Source organism: Pantherophis guttatus, chromosome 15 (genome assembly GCF_059756535.1).
Source record: "Pantherophis guttatus breed Tessera chromosome 15, ASM5975653v1, whole genome shotgun sequence".
In the NCBI taxonomy this organism is placed as follows: Eukaryota; Metazoa; Chordata; class Lepidosauria; order Squamata; family Colubridae; genus Pantherophis; species Pantherophis guttatus.
Window position 1 is genome coordinate 10152004 of NC_142077.1, and position 22048 is coordinate 10174051.

The window sequence follows — 22048 nt, forward strand, 5'->3', positions numbered from 1 at the left end:
GATCATCCTAGTTGCTCTTCTATGAACTTTTCCCAGGGTCTCCACATCTTTTTTTTTTTTTGTAATGTAGTGACCGGAATTGGTTGCGGTATTCCAGGTGTGGCCTTACTACGGCTTTATAAAGCGGCGTTAATACGTCACGTGATCTTGATTGTACGCAGGGGTGGGCTTCAAAAATTTTAGCAAGGGGTTCTCTGCCTGGTTGCTGGGTGGGCGTGGCCGAGTCGGCCTCCTGCACCACGGCGGGGAGGGGTGTTTTTGCCCTCCCCAGGCTCCGGAGGCTTTTTTCGAGCCTCTGGGAGGGTGAAAATGGCCTCCCCAGGCTCCGGAGGGCCTCTGGAGCCGAACTTCCGGTAGGCCCATTTTTCGCCCTCCCTGAGCCTCCGTGCACGCCCTGCATTTACCTGCATCCAAAACGGGCCGCATGGGGACTCCTGGGGGGGGGAGGGGAGGGGAAGGGCAGGGTGGGCGGGGCCAGCCAGGAGTGCGATTTGGGAGTTCTCGGAACTGCACAGAATCTTAGCTAGAGGTTCTCCCAAACCCTCAGCAGCCCACCCCTGATTCTATGCCTCTGTTTATACAACCAGGGATTGTATTACCTTTTTTGGCGGCAGCTGCACACAGCTGGCTCATATTCAAGCGATCGTCCCAAGGTCCCTCTCACAGTGACTGTTTTTGAGCCAGGTCTCGCCTCATCCGTACGTTATACCAGTGGTGAAATCCAATTTTTTTTACTACCGGTTTCTGTGGGCGTGGCAGGGGAAGGATATTGCAAAATCTCCATTCCCACCCCACTCGGGGGGCCAGCCAGAGGTGGCATTTGCCGGTTCTCCGGACTGTTCAAAGTTTCCGCTACCGGTTCTCCAGAACCTGTCAGAACCTGCTGGATTTCACCCCTGCTGTATACCTTCGGTTTCTCCTGCCTAAATGTAAAACTTTGCTTTTCTCCACGTTAAAATTCATTTTGTTAGATAGGGCCCATTGTTTAAGTTTGTCAAGGCTGGATATCACTTTCCTTTCTCGTTTCTGTTTTTTTTTTTTTTGGAAGGAAAGGTATGATCTTAATTCTTTTAATTATCTTAACTTTTTCATTTGTATGTTTTTTTAATTTTGTCTGTTCACCGCCCTGAGTCCCTTCTGGGAGAAGGGCGGTATACAAATTAAATAAATAAATAAATAAATAAATAAATAAAATGATCTGCTGCAGGGGCGGGATTCAGATATTTTAGCAACCGGTTCTTTGCCCAGTTGCTGGGTGTGTGTGTGTGTGTGTGTGTTTGCCCTCCCCAGACTCCGGAGGCTTTTTTCGAGCCTCCGGGAGGGCGAAAACGGCTTAGGAAGGGCGATTTTTTTTTCCAAAGTCAGTTATTGAAAGAATTATTATTTTCGTCTTAATTTAGCGCAGGTCGCTTTTAAGGATTGCTTCTTAAATTATTTTCTTCCGAATTTAGCACAGGTCGCTTTTAAAAGTTGCTTGTTAAATTATTTTCTTCTGAATTTAGCACGGGCCGCTTTTAAGGATTGCTTCTTAAATTATTTTCTTCCGAATTTAGCACAGGTCGCTTTTAAAAGTTGCTTGTTAAATTATTTTCTTCTGAATTTAGCACGGGCCGCTTTTAAGGATTGCTCCTTGCAGGTGGTTTTTGGTTTTTTTTTTGATCTGAGCTGGATTTCAAACTGACCGAATTCTTGCTGATTTCCAATTAAAGATATTTAGGATAAGAAAAGGCCAGGCGTTAAATGAACAGAACGAGGTGGTTAAAAAACAAAACTTTGCAGAAAGTTGGATTAAGCTGGAAGGGGCTTTGTGGCAGTTAACTTTCCATCCCCATTTCTGAATTCACACGTTACCCTCCCCCCTCCCCCAGATTTAAGAACTGGGTTTATTTCCATAGATCGGACCTCGGGGTGTGTGGAGGGGTGGGCTGGCTTCCTTCATCGTAAAATCACTCATCCAGGTTTGTCGGAGGAGAAAAATTGTGGCTGTTGGCACCAACAGTGCAGAGCGATGCGGACCACACTATTTTTTTTTTCCTTCCTGCCCCTTAAATCCTGGCTTTGTGTCCCGAGGAGCTGGCTTCCTGCTCAGCCTAATTGCGGTGGAATCCACTGACATGAGTAATTACTGTTTTGCAAGGATTTCGCTGGCTTTACTAATTGATTCCATATTCTCTGACTTGACAATTTCTTTATTGGAGGAGGCAAAATATGCTTGCTTTCGTTCCCTCTCTGCTGCTGACAGCACTCTTTCTTTCCTTCCTTCTTTCCTTTCTTTCTTTCCTTCCTTTCTTCCTCTCGCTGACTCCCTTCCTTCCTTGTTCCTTCCTCCCTTCTTTCCTCTCTGTCTCCTTCCTATCCTTCCTTCATCTCTGACTCCCTTCCTTCCCCTCTTTCTGTCTCCCTTCCTTTCATCTTTTCCCCTTCCTTCATCCCTCCCTCCCTCCCTTCCACTCTCTCCATCTCCTTCCTTCCTTCTTTCCTTTCTTTCCTTCCTTCCTTCCTCTCTGACTCCCTCCCCTTCCTTCCTTGTTCCTTCCTCCCTTCTTTCCTCTCTGTTTCCTTCCTTTCCTTCTTTCTTTCATCTCTCTCTCTCTCTTCCTGTCTTCTCCTTCCTTCCTTCCCTTCCTTCATCTCTCTCTGTCTCCCTTCTTATCTTCTCCTTCCTTCCCTCCTTCCTCTCTCCCTTCCTTTCTTCCCTTCCCCGCCCTCCCTCCCTTCCACTCTCTCCATCTCCTTCCTTCCTTTTCTTCCTTCCTTCCCTTCTTCTTTCCTTTCTTTCCTTCCTTCCTCTCTGACTCCCTCCCCTTCCTTCCTTGTTCCTTCCTCCCTTCTTTCCTCTCTGTCTCCTTCCTTTCCTTCCTCCTTTCATCTCTCCCTGTCTCCCTTCCTTTCTTCTCCTTCCTTCCCTTCCTTCATCTCTCTCTCTCTCCCTTCTTATCTTCTCCTTCCTTCCTTCCCTTCCCTTCCTCCCTCCCTTCCTTCCTTCCGTCCTTCTTTCCTTTCTTTCCTTCCTTCCTTCCTTCCTTCCTTCCTTCCTTCCTTCCTTCCTCTCTCTGACTCCCTCCCCTTCCTTCCTTGTTACTTCCTCCCTTCTTTCCTGTCTCCTTCCTTTCCTTCCTTCTTTCATCTCTCCCTGTCTCCCTTCCTTTCTTCTCCTTCCTTCCCTTCCCTCCCCTTCCCTTCCTTCCTTCATCTCTCTCTGTCTCCCTTCTTATCTTCTCCTTCCTTCCTTCCTCTCTCCCTTCCTTTCTTCCCTTCCCTTCCCTTCCTTATTTGGTGTTTAACCTATGAAGAACCGGCATCTCTCTGGCCTTGGTGTGTTGAGAGCAGGAATGGCTGATTAGAAAGGTCACAACTGCTAGATGAGGCCGTCGCTAAATGAGCATCCCCTGCAGTCTGATTCTCTGGTGAGTCGCGCCTGGTCTGCTGGCAGCCCGTGCCAGATGGAGCACCCATCTCCCGAAGCAGTCTATCTCAGTATCACCATAACATTTCTTGCATCCCCCCCTCCACCTTCCAAAGCATGGATGAAATTCGTGGCTCAGAGCTGCGTTATTAGCAAAGCACAAGGTATCCGGGAAAAGAAGAAGGAGTTGCAAAGGTCCAATTTTCACTTTTATACACATCTGGTTGTTTCATCGTGTGCTGGTGCGCAAGCTGCCAGCCTTTTATTGCCACCCGGTAGAGTTGTGGGGGGAGTAGGGGGGGCCGCGAAGAAAGAGACCCCTGCAGGAATCCCAGGCTGCCAATTACAAAAACACAGAAAGGAAAAAATGCTGTTTAGCCCAGAGGCAGCCTTGTGCCGGAATACATGATGCGCCAGCAATTAAGCTATCTCTGATACACACACATACACACACCCATGTGTGTCTGTGCGTGCCACATGCGTGTATCACAGGGGTGAAATGCTCCTGGTTCGGACCGGATCGCCCGATCCGGTAGCGATGGCAGCGGGTGGTTTGGAGAACCGGTAGCAAAAATCCCTACCCCCCCCCATGCCCAGCTGAGCCGCGCAATCATCAAAGGCGGCTTTTTTTCTTACTTTTTAAATAATTTTTTCTACAACCTCTTCGGCCGAAGAGGTTGTAGAAAAAATGCTTTTAAAAGTAAAAAAAAAAAGCCTCTGTTGATTGCGCGGCTCAGCTGGGATCGTCAGAGCCTTTTAAAAGCCTCTTCACCTGAAGAGGTTGGTAAAAAAATGCTTTTAAAAGGCTCTGACGATCCCAGCTGAGTTGCCTGATCGTCAGAGGCTTTTAAAAGCATTTTTTAAACAACCTCTTCGACACCTTCTCCTGTTTCTGGAAACCTTGCACTTTGCTAATTACGCGGCTCTGAGCCACAAATTTCATCCGTACTTTGGAAGGGGGGGAGAATGCAAGAAATGTTATGGTGGTACTGAGATAGACTGCTTCGGGAGATGGGTGCTCCATCTGGCACGGGCTGCCAGCAGGCCAGGCGCGACTCACCAGAGAATTGGACTGCAGGGGATGCTCATTTAGCGACAGCTTCATCTAGCAGTTGTGACCCGTCTAATCAGCCATTCCTGCTCTCAACACACCAAGGCCAGAGAGATGCCTGTTCTTCGTAGGTTGAACACCAAATAAGTAAATATTTTAGGACAGGGCTCTTAAAGCATTCTCTGGCGGTGCAAAATATATATATATATTTTGGTATAATATGGAGAGAAGATGAAGGGAACAAAAGGGAAGGAAGGAAGGAAGGAAGGAAGGAAGGAAGGAAGGAAGGAAGGAAGGAGATGGAGAGAGTGGAAGGGAGGGAGGGAGGGAGGAAGGGGAAGGGAAGAAAGGAAGGGAGAGAGGAAGGAAGGAAGGAAGGAAGGAAGGAAGGAAGGAGAAGATAAGGGAGACAGAGAGATGGATGAAGGAAGGAGAAGAAAGGAAGGAAGACAGGAAGAGATGAAAGGAAGGAGACAGAGATGAAAGAAGGGAGGAAGGAACAAGGAAGGAAGGGGAGGGAGCAATGCTTTTAAAAGTAAAAAAAAAAGATTGCGCGCCACAGCTGATCACCCCCCCCGTGCGCTGTCCTACTTACCGCATGCCAGTGGTGGGTTGCCCCCGGTTTGGACCGGTTCGCAAGAACCGGTAGTAAAACTGGTGGGAGGCCCCGCCCACTGCCCCGGATGTCATCATCGGCGATCTGCACATGCACAGAAGCAAGATGCACGCACGAGCAAAGCAAGCATGCGTGCGCACAATCCCATTGCGACCCAGTAGTAAAGATAAGTAGAACCCACCCCTGCCGCATGCTTCCTTTTGGTGTGCACTGCGCGCGCCAGCGAACCGGTAGTAAACCAGTTCAGATTTTGGCGTGCACTTCATGCACAGCCAGCAAACCGGTAGTAAACCTGTAGTAAACCGGTTCAGATTTCACCACTGGTGTATCGAGGCGTTTCCCCCTCCCCTTCCCAGCTGGGGAGCTTGCTTATTTATCTACGTGCATGTATTTAGTTTGGAAAATTGATACAGCCGCCTACTCACTCACAGCAGCTCTAGGCAGCTTAAATAAAAACAAAATGTAGAATTAAAAATAAAATTAAAGTAATAATAACACCCCGCCCTCGGCGACAACACCCACGTGTATCAGCCATTTAAAATAATAATAATGCAATAATAATACAATTATAACACCCCTGCACCCACTGCGACAACACACATTCATACCAGCCTTTTAATGGGCTCGATCTTGCTCTGGGATCCCCAGGTCCTCTGGCAGAGCTGCGTCTTTTGCCCTCCCCCCACCAAGTTTTTTAATTTATTTTTTATTTTTTTACAAACGTATCAGTCAGTGGTGGGATTCAAATTTTTTACAACCAGTTATGTGGGCCTGGCTTGATGGGCGCGGCAGGGGAAGGATACTGTAAAATTTCCATTCCCTCCCCACTCCGGGGGAAGGATACTGCAAAATCCCCATTCTCTCCCTACTCCGGGGGAAGGATACTATAAAATCTCCATTTCCTCCCCACTCCAGGGAAAGGTTACTGCAAAATCCCCATTTCCTCCCGATCAGCTGGGACTCGGGAGGCAGAGTATAGATAGGGGTGGGGCCAGTCAGAGGTGGTATTTACCGGTTCTCTGGACTACTCAAAATTTCTGCTACCAGTTCTCCAGAATTGGCCAGAACCTGCTGAAAACCACCTCTGTTATCAATGCGTGAACAGTGTTACACCTGAGTGTCATACATTCTAATACAAATAAAACTAGTAATATTAATCATGGTTATTACATTCAATCAACTTGTATATTTCTATTAATAATACACATTTATATTAAGTTGCAGTCTGTCATTATCCATTTTTTCCTTGTTTTCTCGTTATTGCTTTTATTTTGTGAAATGAAAGTGTATACACTGACATTCCCCCTTCTCTTATTTCTATCTCTTATTCTAACTTTTAATCATGTCACTAAAAAAAACATTTTCTTTCTATCCTACCTAACTTCTAGTCATGTCACCTTCCTAAAAAAAAAAAAAAAAAGAAAGCGAGAGAAAAAAAAGAAAGCAAATCAGAACAACAGAAAGGAGAAATCATCTATCCATCATCTCTTGCCCGCTTCAACACTTTAATTGCTATACTTTTTTTTTTTTTTGACTTGCCTCCCATATTCCTCTCTTGGATCTTTATCTCTGTCTGCATCTACTTCTTGACTGTTCAGTCTAGATATTTCGCGTCTTCAGGGCCTTCTGAAAGTGGGGGGGGGATGATGTTCCACAGGGAGGGAACCACCACAGAAAAGGCCCTTCTTCTGAGTCCCGCCAGATGAACCTCCTTAGGGGATTTCTTGCCTCCCCGCTCTGATGGGTCAGCTAGATGTGACCGGCAAGAGATGGTCCCTCAGATAACCTGGTCCCAAACCATGAAAGGCTTTAAAGGGGACAACCAACCCCTTGAATTGCCTTCTGCTTCTGAGCTTCTCGGGGTGTCTAGATGGAGAGATGGGGTCCTCTCTAGATAATTGTAAGAAATAGAAAGACGTCTGGACAGGATAAAGCAGTGAGGGTGGGCAAAATATTTACTTACTTACTTACTTACTCTCTCTCTGTGTCTCCTTTTCTTCCCCTTCTCCTTCCTTCCTTTCTTCCTCTCTCTGTCTCCCTTCTTTTCTTCCCCTTCCCCTTCCTTCCTTCCTTCCTTTCTTCCTTCCTTCCTCTCTCTCTCTGTTTCCCTTCCTTTCTTCCCCTTCTCCTTTCTTCCTTTCTTCCCCTTCTCCTTCCTTCCTTCCTTCCTTCCCCTCTCTCTCTGTCTCCCTTCCTTTCTTCCCCTTCTCCTTCCGTCCTTCCTTCCTCTCTCTCTCTGTCTCCCTTCCTTTCTTCCCCTTCTCCTTCCTTCCTTCCTTCCTCTCTCTCTCTGTCTCCCTTCCTTTCTTCCCCTTTTCCTTTCTTCCCCTTCTCCTTTCTTCATTTCTTCCCCTTCTCCTTCCTTCCTTCCTTCCTTCCCCTCTCTCTCTGTCTCCCTTCCTTTCTTCCCCTTCTCCTTCCGTCCTTCCTTCCTCTCTCTCTCTGTCTCCCTTCCTTTCTTCCCCTTCTCCTTCCTTCCTTCCTTCCTCTCTCTCTCTGTCTCCCTTCCTTTCTTCCCCTTTTCCTTTCTTCCCCTTCTCCTTCCTTCCTTCCTCTCTCTCTCTGTCTCCCTTCTTTTCTTCCCCTTCTCCTTTCTTCCTTTCTTCCCCTTCTCCTCCCTTCCTTCCTTCCTTCCTCTTGTTTTTTCTTTTCTTCCTCCCTTTCATTCTCTTATCTCTCTCCCCCCCTCCCTCCCTCCTCTATATTTTTTCTTTCTCTCCTTTCTTCATTTGGATGCAGAGACGGGGACCTCCGCCCCTCCCCCCTGGGACTTTTCACCCCTAATGGGCACACCTGCTTTTTGTAGGGAGGGTGGGAATGTCTCACTAAGGCATGCAAAGCCAACTTCTTAAGGAGCCTCCTTTGGGAAACTGAGGCTGGGATTTTCCCTTCCTGGATGTTGAGTGGCTGATTGGGGGAGGGGGAAAGAAGGGAGGGGAAAAAAAAAAAGAACTTCGGAGAAGTTAACATTTTCGAAGGGTAATTGAGTTTGGATTTGCCCATTAGATGGGAAATGCGAAATTGGATAACATCCTATTAAAATGGGAAGTTAATGAATTTCTCCCCCGTCCTTCTGAGAGACAGCCCTGCAGCCCTCTGCAGGATTCATTTTCGAGAGGAAAACGTGCTGGACTCAAGAGGGCGGGCATCCTGGCAGGGGATAGGCTGGCAAAGGGCACAATCCTTCCCCCTTCCTCCCAGAGTTTGATCCTCATGATCACACTGCAAGGTAGAGCTACTCAAGGAAGGCACCAAGTTTGTTTTCCTTCCTTCTTTCCTTCTTTCCTTCCCTCCCTCCCTCCCTCCCTCCCATCTATCCATCCCATCTCTCCTTCCTTTCCATCCATCCTATCTCTCCTTCCTTCCTTTGCCCCCTCCCATCCATCCCATCTCTCCTTCCTTCCTCTCTCCCTCTTTCCTTCCTTCTCTCCTTCCTTCCTTCCTTCCTTCCTTCCTTCCTTCCTCCCTCCCTCCCTCCCTCCCTCCCTCCCTCTTTCCTTCCTGCAAAACCCCCTCCCTTCTAGCACTGATGAAGTTACCTAGTTGGGTAACTTCGCCTCCTTCCCTTCTTCCTCCTCCTCCTCCTCCTCCTCCTCCTCCTCCTCCTCCTCCTCCTCCTCCTCCTCCTCCTCCTCCTCCTCCTTCCCCTCCTCCTCCTCCTCCTCCTCCTCCTCCTCCTCCTCCTCCTCCTCCTCCTTCTCCTCCTCCTTCCCCTCCTCCTCCTTCTTCTCCTCCTTCCCCTCCTCCTCCTCCCCCTCCTCCTCCCCGTCCTCCTCCTTCTTCTCCTCCTTCCCCTCTTCCTCCTCCTCCTCTTTCTCCTCCTCCTCCTCCTCCTCCTGTGTTTGTATTGTAGCACTAACACAATTTACAGCCGGAGCGATTTTGCTGGCCCAGCACTGAGCACTTAAAAGCCTCCGTAATTGTCAGCCCGGTTTCCACAAATTGTCTGAATTACTGTGATGCAAAGCCTGTTTGCTGGGAAAATGCGTTTTCAGCTTCCACCTTTATTTTCAAACTGGCATTCAGAATGTTCGCCTTCGCCTTTATTTATTTTGGAGGGCAGAAAAAAAAAAGGACAGGGGAAAAGGTGACTTTATCCGCCGTAGGAGCAAGGAAGAGGCAGGCAGGTTGCAATTCTCCAGGTGGTGCCTGTAGCTTAGCTTTCCTTTGCTCCAGTTGGCCATGATTTGCACTGATTGCAGGATATCAATGCTTGGATAAAGGGGTCACACCAGTGGTGAAATCAAATTTTTCTTACTACCGGTTCTGTGGGGCGTGGCTTGGTGGGTGTGGCAAGGAAGGATACTGCAAAATCCCCATTCCCTCTCCACTCCAGGGAAGGATACTGCAAAATCTCCATTCCCTCCCCACTCCTGGGGAAGGATACTGCAAAATCCCCATTCCCTCCCCACTCCAGGGGGAAGGATACTGCGAAATCTCCATTCCCACCCCACTCCTGGGGGAAGGATATTGCGAAATCTCCATTCCCACCCCACTCTGGGGCCAGCCAGAGGTGGCATTTGCCGGTTCTCCGAACTACTCAAAATTTCTGCTACCGGTTCTCCAGAACCTGTCAGAACCTGCTGGATTTCACCCCTGGTTCACACCTCCTTGTGGGTTTTCCTAACTGATCTGGGAACCCAGTGGCTTACATTCACACAACAGGCTTAACTGGGTTAATGGAATTAACCGGGTTTCTTTCATTTGCACTGTGCACGTTTTTCCATACAAGCCATGGTTTGCGAAAAGATTCATCCACAAGGGAACCCAGTTTAATCTTAACTGAGACTAGCATCTTGTTTGTCTGAATCTGCTCACTTTATCTGGCTTGGTTCATCTCGTTGGTCGTAAATGTTGGAGTGAAGATTTGAATTTTGTCTTAATTCATCAACTTACATTCATGGGTTGCACCAGGCCATGTTCTAAGCAGGTTTGGTGGACTTCACAGATAACCTATGTAGTACCCATCCTTAGTCCTCCATGTATGACCGTAATGGAGCCTATGTCAGCCGTGATGTTCATAAAGCAGGTCATCATGTCGTCCTATGGAAACCTCTGCCTTTTTCTTGGATGTTCTTCCTATGGAGAACCATCAAGCTATGGTGAAACTCAAATGGAGATAACTCAACCAACCAGGCCCCTTGGGGAGAACTTCCCATTCTCCTTCTCTGACCTTCCATGATCCCGATGGGATCTACAGATCAGAAGAGAGGATGCATCTTTTCCATGTAGGTGTCCTCCATGAAGAGTTCCTCTGCAGGCATGAAATAAGGTAGGATCCATTCCTCTCAAATCTTGCTACCCTGTTTCCCCGAAAATAGGAGCCAACCGGAAAATAAGTCCTAGCATGATTTTTACAGGATGCTCATAATATAAGCCCTACCACCAAAAATATGGCACAAAAGTGCATACAGTCAAGGCGATGGTTTTCCCAGTTGCAATGTATGGCTGTGAAAGTTGGACCATAAGGAAGGTTGAGGGCCACAGAATGGAGGCCTCTGAACTCTGGGACTGGAGAAGACTCCTGCGAGTCCCTTGGACTGCAAGGCCATCCAACCGGTCAGTCCTAGAGGAGATCAATCCTGACTGCTATTCAGAAGGCCAGATCCTGAAGAGGAAACTCAAATCCTTTGGCCACCTAATGAGAAGGAAGGACTCACGGGAGAAGAGCCTCATGCTGGGAACGATGGAGGGCAAAAGAAGAAGGGGACGGCAGAGAACGAGTGGCTGGATGGAGTCACCAAAGTAGTTGGTGTGAGCTTAAATGGACTCCAGAGGATGGTAGAGGAAAGGAAGCCCTGGAGGAACGTTGTCCATGAGGTCGCAATGGGTTGGACACGACTTCGCAACTAATAACAACAACCCCCCAAAATAAGCCCCAGTTAAGATTGGGGATGCATTTTTAGTACTGTATTTCCCCCCCCAAAAAAATAAGACCTAACCAGAAAATAAGCCCTAATGCATCTTTTGGAGCAAAAATTAATATAAAGACCCAATCTTATTTTTGGGGAAACACGGGTACATCAAACTGTAGGTAGGAACATGGTATCGCCACATCGCCTCTGCTACAGATTATTTAGGTCAAGATATATCTCCAACCTTGCTGGTGCGTTCAGCGAATTTGGGCCGGTCAGCAAAACAGCTTGGCTTGAAAAGAGCTAAATTTGTTAAAAAGAGAGATAGGAATCTCCTCCCCTGTTCTTCTTTGGTGACTCTCCAGTCCTCTCAAGAGTTCCCTTTCCAGATTCTTCTCGAGAAACAGAACTTTGGCTGTCAGCTAAGTTTTAAAAAAAAAAAGGCATGCATTATTTATTCTGAATTGCAAAGATGCTTACTCATTTTTTTCCCCCCCCAACCTAAGCAATTGCTGGTAAGAGGCCCGAAGCAGGATTGAAATGCTCCTGGTTCAGACCGGATCACCCGATCCGGTAGCGATGGCGGCGTGTGATTCGGAGAACCGGTAGCAAAAATCCCTGCCCCCACCCCATGCCCAGCTGAGCCACGCAATCATCAGAGGCTTTTTTAAAAAACTTTTAAAAGCATTTTTTTTATAACCTCTTCAGCTGAAAAAATGCTTTTAAAAGTAAAAAAAAAAAGCCTCTGATGATTGCGCGGCTCAGCTGAGATCATCAGAGGCTTTTAAAAGCATTTTTTTCTACAGCCTCTTCGGCCGAAGAGGCTGTAGAAAAATGCTTTTAAAAGCCTCTGTCGATCCCAGCTGAGTTGCCTGATCATCAGAGGCTTTTAAAAGCATTTTTTTACCACTTCTTTGGCCGAAGAGGTTGTAGAAAAAAATGCTTTTAAAAGTAAAAAAAAAAAAAAAAAGTTGGCCACGTCCACCCAGTCCCATTACACCCCCCCCCCGTCCCCACCAAGCCATGCCCATAGAATCGGTAGTAACAAATTTTACATTTCACCACTGGCCCGAAGCCTACGTTGGAAGACAGAAAAAGCCTAAAAACATCCTAAACACCTCAAACGCTTTTTCTCGGTGTCTCTCTCTTTGCTTCTTCCTAACTCCTGTTTGTTGTTTTGACATACAGGCCTAGCACTGGGCTGGGGAAGATAAAGAATCTGTCCCGCTATTCATATTTAGACAGATGCTTGTCAAGATCCATTGGGATTCTCTGTATGGCTTTTGGCTGAAACTCACGTCAGGATTGGCTTAGCGAGCCGTTCTTAAATCCAGCTGAAAGTGGGCGATAACTCTGTTGGCCAGCGAAATGGTCTCCGTGAGGCTGTCAGGAAGGGAAAGTTTCTGCAAAGTCCTCCGAAGAAAATTTAAAAAGGGGAAACTCTACGTAGGGGTGGAAACCAGGTGTCGGAAGCGGTCAAAAGATGGTCCAGGGAGTCTTGGACATGGATCTCTGTTCTGTTTCTGTAGAACCTTCAGGAGATCAAGGGATTAGAACAGTGGTGAAATTCAATTTTTTTTTTTACTACCGGTTCTGTGGGCGTGGCGTGGCGGGCGTGGTGTGGCTTTTTGGCGTGGCAGGGGAAGGATATTGCAAAATTCCGATTCCCTCCCCACTCCTGGGGGAAGGATATTGCAAAATCTCCATTCCCACCCCACTCCAGGGGAAGGGTACTGCAAAATCCCCAATCTATTCTATTCTATTCTATTCTATTCTATTCTATTCTATTCTATTCTATTCTATTCCTCATTCCTCTATATTCTATTCTATTCTATTCTATTCTACTCTACTTTACTTTACTCTACTCTACTCTACTCTACTCTACTCTACTCTACTCTATTCTATTCTATTCTATTCTATTCCTCATTCCTCTATATTCTATTCTATTCTATTCTATTCTACTCTACTTTACTTTACTCTACTCTACTCTACTCTACTCTACTCTATTCTATTCTATTCTATTCCTCATTCCTCTATATTCTATTCTATTCTATTCTATTCTACTCTACTTTACTTTACTCTACTCTACTCTACTCTACTCTATTCTATTCTATTCTATTCTATTCTATTCTATTCCTCATTCCTCTATATTCTATTCTATTCTATTCTATTCTATTCTATTCTACTTTACTTTACTCTACTCTACTCTACTCTACTCTATTCTATTCTATTCTATTCTATTCTATTCTATTCTATTCTATTCATTCCTCTATATCCTATCCTATCCTATCCTATCCTATCCTATCCTATCCTATCCTATCCTATCCTATCCTGGATCGAGGCAACTCCCATCTACCTCTCTTCTCCTTTAAGCTTTCTCCTTGCTCCAGATGGTTTGAATGCCGGAGTGGAGACAAGGAGGGAGGGAGGGAGGGAGCCAACTGGGTGAGGAGGATCATTAATGGGTTTTTGAAAAACCTGGGAGGCAAATTTCCACCCTTACCAAAAGGAGCAATAAAAACCAACCACTGGGTTCCACCCGCGAGACTCCCTCTCCGAATCTGGGCCGCCTTGTTCGCCCCCATTTCCTTCTCTTCCCCAGCTCCACATCTCCACCGTCGTCTGGCGGATAAATTGGCCACCCTTGGAGATGCCTGGATCAACCCCACGTATTTAAATCAGACACACTGGCTGATTTGTATCCCATGGAAGCAATGACCGATCAAACGCCAGCTGTGCTCAACTCCAAGGATAACAGCAGAGAATGCTGAAGACTTGGCATGGCCGGGACGTGTGACGCCATACCTTGCTCCTCGGGAGAAGCCCAGCTGTTCGGGTCCCTTGGCCCCCTGCCCCACGGGGGTGGGGGGTGGGAGGGGGGTTTCAAACAGAGACAGGATGCCTGGCCCTGGGTTCACCTGTTGGTTTTGGCACCTCAAATCCTCCCCAAGAGGAGTGACGTACAGTATGAAGGAAATTGTGGTTATAAGTCGAGGATTAGGGAGGGAGGGATGGAGGGAGGAAGATGGGAGGGAGGAAGGAAGATGGAAGGATGAGAGGGTGGGAGGGAGGGAGGAAGATGGAAGGAAGGGAGGAAGATGGGAGGGAGGGAGATGGGAGGGAGGAAGGAAAATGGAAGGATGGGAGGAAGGAAGGAGAAATAAGGAAGACAATGAGGGAGGGAGGAATGTGGGAGGGAGGAAAGAAGGAAGGAAGATGGGAGAGAGGAAAGAAAGGAAGATGGGAGAGAGGAAGGAAGGAAGATGGAAGGATGGGAGGAAGGGAGATGGGAGGGAGGAAGGAAAATGGAAGGATGGGAGGAAGGAAGGAGAAATAAGGAAGACAATGAGGGAGGGAGAGAAGAAAGAAGGAAGGAAGATGGGAGGAAGGAAGGAATAGGGAGAGTGGGAGAGAGGGAAGGAAGGAAGAAAGATTCTGAGGCAGGAAGGAAGGAAGGAAGATTGGAGGATGGGAGGGAGGAAGATGGAAGGAAGGAAAGGAAAGAAGGAAGGGAGGAATATGGGAGAGAGGAAGGAAGGAAGATGGGAGAGAGGAAGGAAGAGAGGAAAGAAGGAAGGAATAGGGAGAGTGGGGGAGAGGGAAGGAAGGAAGATAGGGAGGGAGGGAAGAAGATGGGAGGGAGGAAAGAAGGGAGGAAGGAAGGAAAATGGAAGGATGGGAGGAAGGAAGGAGAAATAAGGAAAACAATGAGGGAGGGAGGAATATGGGAGGGAGGAAAGAAGGAAGGAAGATGGGAGGGAGGGAGGAGAGAGGTGATAGATGGAGGAATGCATAGGAAGGGAGGAAGGAAGGAGTGAGGGATCAGATTGATAAATTGGTGGATGAATGAATGAAAAAAAAAGAATGGAGGGATGGATGGGAAGGAAGGAAGGAAGGAGAGATGGGACGGATAGATTGGCGGATGGACGGAGGATTGGATGGAAAGGAAGGGGATTGGAAAGGATTGGATGTACAAGAGGAGATATCGATGCTCAATCAGAGATAGTCGACGTGGTGGAGCCCTCGTAACCTTGTAGCTTTCTTCTCGATAAATCTTGCTAAAGAGAACTCTGATCAGCTCTTGTTAGGAAAAGCATCACATGCCTTTTTAGACAGACGGAGGCCCTGGAGCCTTAACCTCTGGGCTTCAAGGCTTCGCCGCCTCCTCCTCCTCCTCCTCCTTTGGCTCCTGATGGGAGAGACCGTCTTTCCGCCTCTCGGCTTCTCGTCTGTATGCTTCCCCCCACCCCTCCTTGCAATAATGCAATTACTTAGCCTTCTGAGGAGCTGTCAGTGTTGGTAAACTCCAGCTGCTAAATAGCATTACACACAGATCTCTCCTTAAAACCTTCTACAGTTTATTAATAGTTTATTGATCCCTAAGCCCCGTCGCTGGTGAGAAAGAAGCTCCGTTCTGATCTTCCCTCCTCCCCTCGCCCCGTTATCTGAATACTGACTAACCAGGAGGCAGATCGATGGCGGGTCAATTCCCAGGAGGGGGGAGAGAGAGAGAGGGAGAGGGCTTCCCCTCCTTCTTTAATCCAGTTTAAGAAAGAGCGGCTGCTGGAGGGATAATGTCATATGAAGGTCTGAGAGGTTCTTGGGATGAGGTCATCAGGGCCACCTCACCCTCCCTCCCCAAAACATCTGGACACATCTCCGTGGTGACTTCGTTTGGGCTTCTAAGAAACTTTGACGTCAATGACCTTCTACAGAAGAGAATCATTGTAGCTCAGGGTTGAATTTTGGAGGTCCTTGATGCTTTCTGAGCTTGGTTGTGAACCAAGGGCCTCCTTTCTCATCAAGGACCCCACTTCCTTCTGTGCTGGGTTTTCTGAAGGACCAAGGGTGTCCTCCTTAATTCAAACCATGTCGACAATCACTGATTCTTGGCTCTCCGTGGCCCTAACAGTTGAGTTGGGTTTCTTTGAAGGTGTTGCTGAAGAGAGAGAAGACACGTCGGGCGTCCAGAGTCCTTCTAGGATATCTGTCCCATTTCCTCGGATAGTTCATTTCCCTTATCTCCGGCCCCCACCCATGTTGGTCTAAGACCCTCAAGAGTCTCCCATTTCTCCTTGTTGGGTCCACATCTTGGATCACAAAGGTGGACTCGGTCCCTAGGGAGGGAGGGAGGGAGGGAGGAAGGAAGGAAGGAATAAGGAAGACAATGAGAGAAGAATGGAATGGAAGGAAGGAATAAATGAGAAGAAATAAAGAAGACAATGAGAGAAGAATGGAAGGAAGGAAGGAAAGGAAGGAAGAAAGAAATGAAGACAACGAGAGAAGGAAGGAATAAGGAAGACAATGAGAGAAGAATGGAATGGAATGAAGGAAGAAATGTGAAGAAATAAGGAAGACAATGAGAGAAGAATGGAAGGAAGGAAGGAAGGAAAGGAAGGAAGAAAGAAATGAAGACAATGAGAGAAGGAAAGGAAGGAAGGAAGGAAGGAAGGAAGGAAGGAAGGAAGGAAGGAAGGAGAAGAAATAAGGAAGACAATGAGAGAAGAATGGAAAGGAAGGAACGAAGGAACGAACGAATCTTGAGCCGGTCAGGATCAAACTATTAGCAGTGGACAGAGCTTGCAATACTACATTCTAACCACAAGGAAGGGAGGAAGGAAGGCAGGAAGATAGCAATAGCACTTAGATTTATATACCGCTTCACAATTGCTTTTACAGCCCTCTCTAAGCGGTTTACGGAGTCACCCTCTTGCCCCCAACAATCTGGGTCCTCATTTTACCCACCTCGGAAGGATTGGAAGGCTGAGTCCACCTTGAGCAGGTCAGGATCGAACTCATGGCTGTGGGCAGAGCTTGCAATACTGCATTCTAACCACAAGGGAGGGAGGAAGGAAGGAAGGAAGGAGATAGCAATAGCACTTAGACTTATATACTGCTTTATAGCCCTCTCTAAGCGGTTTACAGAGTCAGCCTCTTGCCCCCAACAATCTGGGTCTTCATTTGACCCACCTCGGAAGGACGGAAGGCTGAGTCCACCTTGAGCCTGGTGAGATTTGAACTGCCAAATTGCTGGCCGCCGGCAGTCAGCAGAAGTAGCCTGCAGTACCGCACTCTAACCACTTGCGCCACCGCGGCTCATAACGGTCACAAGTCGAGGATTATCTGTCGATCCATACTCTTGGCTCGATTCTTACCTTCCTTCTCCCGTCTTTCGTTCCCCGATTGATCAGCGAAGGCAGACAGGTAGATTTTTTTTCCCCGTCCTTTGTCCCCAGTTAACCCGTCTGCTTAATTTTTTTTTATTACCTGGATGCTTGCCCGGGGGCAGCTAATTCTCTTCTCCCCCCACATCAAGATTGAGCTCCTGAGCTTGTATGTTTTAAAAAAGATGAGCCTCGTGAGAGTTAATTTCCGAGACCCCGCTCTCCTGGCCCCCTTCTCTCCGCTTCATCAGACGTCGGGATCAATTAAAGGGAGATTATAAACAGATTGAGGGAATTTATTCTTCTCTGTCCCGCAAGGATTTAATTTACCTGCTGAGATGGTGCCCGAGCACGGAAGGCTCTATGTGGGCCTTGAATGGAAAGCACATCGTGGTTTAGAGACCCACGGGGTCTCACTTGTGTGGAGCTCAAGTTTCTAGTCCCTGTTTCCCCCACTCACCCCCCCCAAAAAATGTTCCTCCTGTTTGCTTCTTTCTCCTTATTTATTTTGTTTATTTTTTTCTCTTGTTTCTTCCAACTGATTTTTCTTCATCCTGCTTAAGCTCACCCCAAGAAATACCACCCAGTTTCATCATTTTTGGGGGGGGGGGTGAGATGGCCCTCTACACCTGGCTGTAATTGGAGCTCTCTGTTCACCTGCCCACCCCCAATTTCTCCTCTCTGGGTCTCCTGTTTTCTAAACTCTGCACCGCAAGCCCTCCACACTTGATTCCTTCCTTCCTTCCTTCCTCCCTCCCTCCCTCCCTCCCTCCCTCCCTCATCCTTAATTCCTTGCTCAATGTTTTTCTTTCTTTCTTTCTTTCTTTCTTTCTTTCTTTCTTTCTTTCTTTCTTTCTTTCTTTTTCTTTCCTTCCTCTCTTTCTTCTTTCTTTCTTATTCTTTCTCCTCCCTCCCTCTCTCTTATCCCTCGATTCCTGCCTCTCATTCTTGATTCTTAGCTCAATGTTTTCTTTCTTTCTTTCTTTCTTTCTTTCTTTCTTTCTTTCTTTCTTTCTTTCTTTCTTTCTTTCTTTCTTTCTCCTTCTCCTTCCCTCACTCCCTCATCCCTCCATTCCTGCCTCTTATCCTTGATTCTTAGCTCAATGTTTTTTTCCTTTCTTCCTTTCTTTTTTTCTTTCCTTCCTCTCTTTTTTCTTCTTTCTTTCTTATTCTTTCTCCTCCCTCACTCCCTCTTATCCCTCCATTCCTGCCTCTTATCCTTGATTCTTAGCTCAATGTTTTTCTTTCTTTCTTTCTTTCTTCCTTTCTTTTTTCTTTCCTTCCTCTCTTTTTTCTTCTTTCTTTCTTATTTTTTCTCCTCCCTCCCTCCCTCCCTCTTATCTCTCCATTCCTGCCTCTCATCCTTGATTCCTTGTTCAATGTTTTCTTTCTTTCTTTCTTTCTTATTCTTTCTCCTTCCTTCCTTCTTCCCTCCCTCCCTCCCTCCCTCTTATCCCTCCTCTTCCTACCTTGCTTCCTTTTTTTTCTTTCTTTCTCGTCCTCCTTGGAGATTCATTTTGAAGTTCTTCTTCCAGATTGGGTTTTGCAAGCACGGTGAAATCGCTTTGATTTTCTTTTGCTTTCTTCTCCCCAGAGTCCTTTTCTGTACCCAACTCCCTCCCCCTTCTTCTTTTAGACCTGAGATTTTTATATATATATTTTTTGGGGGGTGTTAAATTTGCAGTTGTGTCAGTAGATGAATTTCACAGCCAGTCGAAAAATGTCAAGGGCCAGAGCAGAGCTGAAGAGAGATGCTCCCAACACTTAATTTAATCCAGCGTGCACAAAAAAAGATTTTCTTTTTATCTTCAGCTCTTCGGTCCGTATTCACCCCTCCTTCCCCTTCCATTCAGAAAACCACCTTAGATCAAGGTTTGCACGAGGATCAATATTATTTCTCCACATTTTCTGGAAGTAAAAAAATTGCATTTCCAATACCATCTCGCGAACGATGCAGCGCAGGCTCCCCTTTTCGACGTGGGAGTTGAGGGAAAAAAATAAATAAATAATCACACTCTTTCTCTGCATGTTCGGAGTGAAAATAATAATCAATCTGAAGACTTGCTTAGGTTGAATTGACTGTCTGCAATTAAAACCGAGAATCCTTTCAGGCCGGGCATTGAAGTAAAATTTGGATTTGTGCCGGGGTGGGTTTCAACAATTTTAGCAAGGGGTTCTCTGCCTGGTTGCTAGGTGGGCGTGGCCTTGGTGGGCGTGGCCTAGTCGGCCTCATACACCATGGGGGGAGTGCGTTTCTGCCCTCCCCAGGCTCCGGAGGCTTTTCTTGAGCCTCCGGGAGGGCGAAAACGGCCTCCCCAGGCTCCGGAGGCTGGACATGAGCCCTTTTCTGGCCTTCCTGAATTACCGGTAGACCCGTTTTTCACCCTCCCCGAGCCTCTGCGCACCCCCTGCATTTACCTGCATCCAAAACGGGACGCGTGGGGACACCTGGGAGGGGAGGGGCAGGGTGAGTGGGGCCAGCCAGGAGTGGGATTTGGGGGTTCTCCGAACTACACAGAATCTTAGCTAGAGGTTCTCGCGAACCCTCAGCATCCCATCCCTGGATTTTGTGCAGAAACAGCCCAGTCTGTTTACAGTTCTCATCTTACGACCGGGGTTGGAACCAAACTTTCAACTCCTGAACAATTGGCAATTGGCTAAGCAAGTCGCTCTCGATTTTACGTCCTTTGGTTCCATGGTTGTTAAACAAATCACTGTGGTTGTTAAGCGAATTTGGCTTCTCCAGTTGACTTCCCTTGTCAGAAGCCAGCTGGGAAAGTCACAGAGGGTGACCCCGGGATGTTGCAACCGTCGTAAATATGAGTCAACTGCCAAGCGCCCAGATTTTGATCATGTGACCGTGTGCGATGCCGCCGTCGCCGTCGTAAGTGCGAGGACTGGTTGTAAATTTGCTTTTTTTTTTTCTTCAGTGCCGCTGTAACTTCAAATGGTCACTAAATGAACGGTCAGACGTCGAGGAGGGTTAGGAAAATCAGCATAATGTTCTACCATGTAATTTTAAACGCGTCACAGCGTCCCTCACTCTCTGTTTCTCTCTTGTCGTTCCAGGCTTCCCGAAGTCCGAATTTCGGACAACGGACCGTATGAATGTCACGTGGGGATTTACGATCGGGCGACTCGTGAGAAAGTGGTCCTGGCCTCGGGCAACATCTTTCTCAACGTAATGTGTAAGTAATCGCCATCTTCCCCTTTAAGTGACTGCGGTGATTAGATGGGAATTCATCATATAACCCCATGTAGCCTCTGTTTCCCCCTGCCCCTTAAAAAAAATATTCCTCCTTTTTGCTTCTTTTGCCTTATTTTTTCCTCTCTCTCTCTCTCATTTCTTCTTACTGGTTTTTTCTTCCTCCTGCTTAAGCTCACCCCAAGAAAAACAACCCAGTTTCATCCTTTTGGGGGGTGAGATGGCCCTCCACCTGGCTGTAATTGGAGCTCTCCGTTCATCTGCCCACCCGCAATTTCTCCTCTCTGGGACTCCTATTTTCTAAACTCTGCACAGCAAGCCCTCCACTCTTTCTTTCTTTCTTTCTTTCTTTCTTTCTTTCTTTCTTTCTTTCTTTCTTTCTTTCTTTTTCTTTCTTTCTTTTTCTTTCTTTCTTTCTCTTTCTTCCCTCCTTCCTTCCTTTCTTTTTTTTTTTTTTTTTTTTTTTTTTTTAAATTTGATTTATATGCCGCCCTTCTCCGGAGACTCAGGGCGGCTTACAGTGCGTTAAGCAATAGCCTTCATACTTTTGTATATTTATACAAAGTCAGCTTATTGCCCCCACAAACTGGGTCCTCATTTAACCTACCTTAGAAAGGATGGAAGGCTGAGTCAACCTTGAGCCTTGGAGAGATTCGAACCAGCAGTAAATTGCAGGCAGCTGTGTTAATAACAGGGTGCTTTAAACCACTGTAGTACCAAGGCTCTTTTCTTTCTTTCTTTCTCTTTCTTTCTTCCTTCCTTCCTTCGCTCCTTCCTCTTTCTTTCTTTCTCTCTCTCTCTCCCTCCCTTCCCCTTTCTCTCTTCCTTTCCTTTCCTTTCTTTTCCTTTCCTTTCCTTCCTTCCTTCCTTTCTTTCTTCCTCACTCATTCTTCCTTCCCTCCCTTCTTCCTTCCCCCTCCCTCCCTCTCCCTCCCTCCTTCCTCTTCTTTCTTTCTTTCTTTCTTTCTTTCTTTCTTTCTTTCTCCTTCTTTCCCTCCGTCCCTCCCTCTTCCTTCCTTCCTTCCTTCCTTCCTTCCTTCCTTCCTTCGTTCCTGCCTGCCTGCCTGCCTCCCTCCTTTCCTTTCCTTTCCTTTCCTTTCCTTTCCTTTCCTTTCCTTTCCTTTCCTTTCCTTTCCTTTCCTTTCCTTTCCTTTCCTTTCCTTTCCTTTCCTTTCCTTTCCTTTCCTTTCCTTTCCTTTCCTTTCCTTTCCTTTCCTTCCTGCCTGTCTCCCTTCCTTCCTTCCATCCTTCCTTGGACCTTGGGATCCTTGGTGCTCTCTGAGCTTGGTGGTTTTCCTGCAGACATTTCATGACCCAACTAGATAACGTCATCAGTGGTGATAATGTTACTGAACTCGGTAATGCAACTTCTGCAAGAAAGAAAGGGGGGAAAAAAAAACTCCCACCACCCAGATTTCTATATGTAGAGTTTTCCATCAAGACCTGCTGGTAAATCCTGCTGATTCTTTCTTGATATCACCCAGATTGTTTTACCTCCCACAGCTTCCCCGTTGGTTGTCCCTCCTCTAAAACCTGGTTCCTGTAATGCATCACAATATCTTTTCAAGCGTAGCCACTTATCTATAAGAGCTTGTCTGGGTTATTATGCCAGGAGGTGATCCGGACACTTTGACTTCCCTCCTTCCATGAATTTTAGAACAGGAGTGAAAAAAAAGGGGAAGGAAATATTCCCCCCCCCCCAGTCTACTCAAAAAAACCCCCCAAAACCTGCATTTATTTCTTAGACTGAA

General features: G+C 46.9%; 1 protein-coding gene across 3 annotated transcripts in view; it reads left to right on the forward strand.

Annotated features, from left to right (window-relative positions):
• IGSF21 (immunoglobin superfamily member 21) overlaps positions 1-22048 on the forward strand; it is a 255051-nt gene that overhangs the window by 184568 nt on the left and 48435 nt on the right. For all 3 annotated transcript variants that reach the window (XM_087879094.1, XM_087879093.1, XM_087879095.1), the window contains one exon: positions 20162-20280. In XM_087879094.1, coding sequence (XP_087735220.1) covers positions 20162-20280 — 119 coding nt within the window. The remainder of the gene's footprint in view (positions 1-20161; positions 20281-22048) is intronic.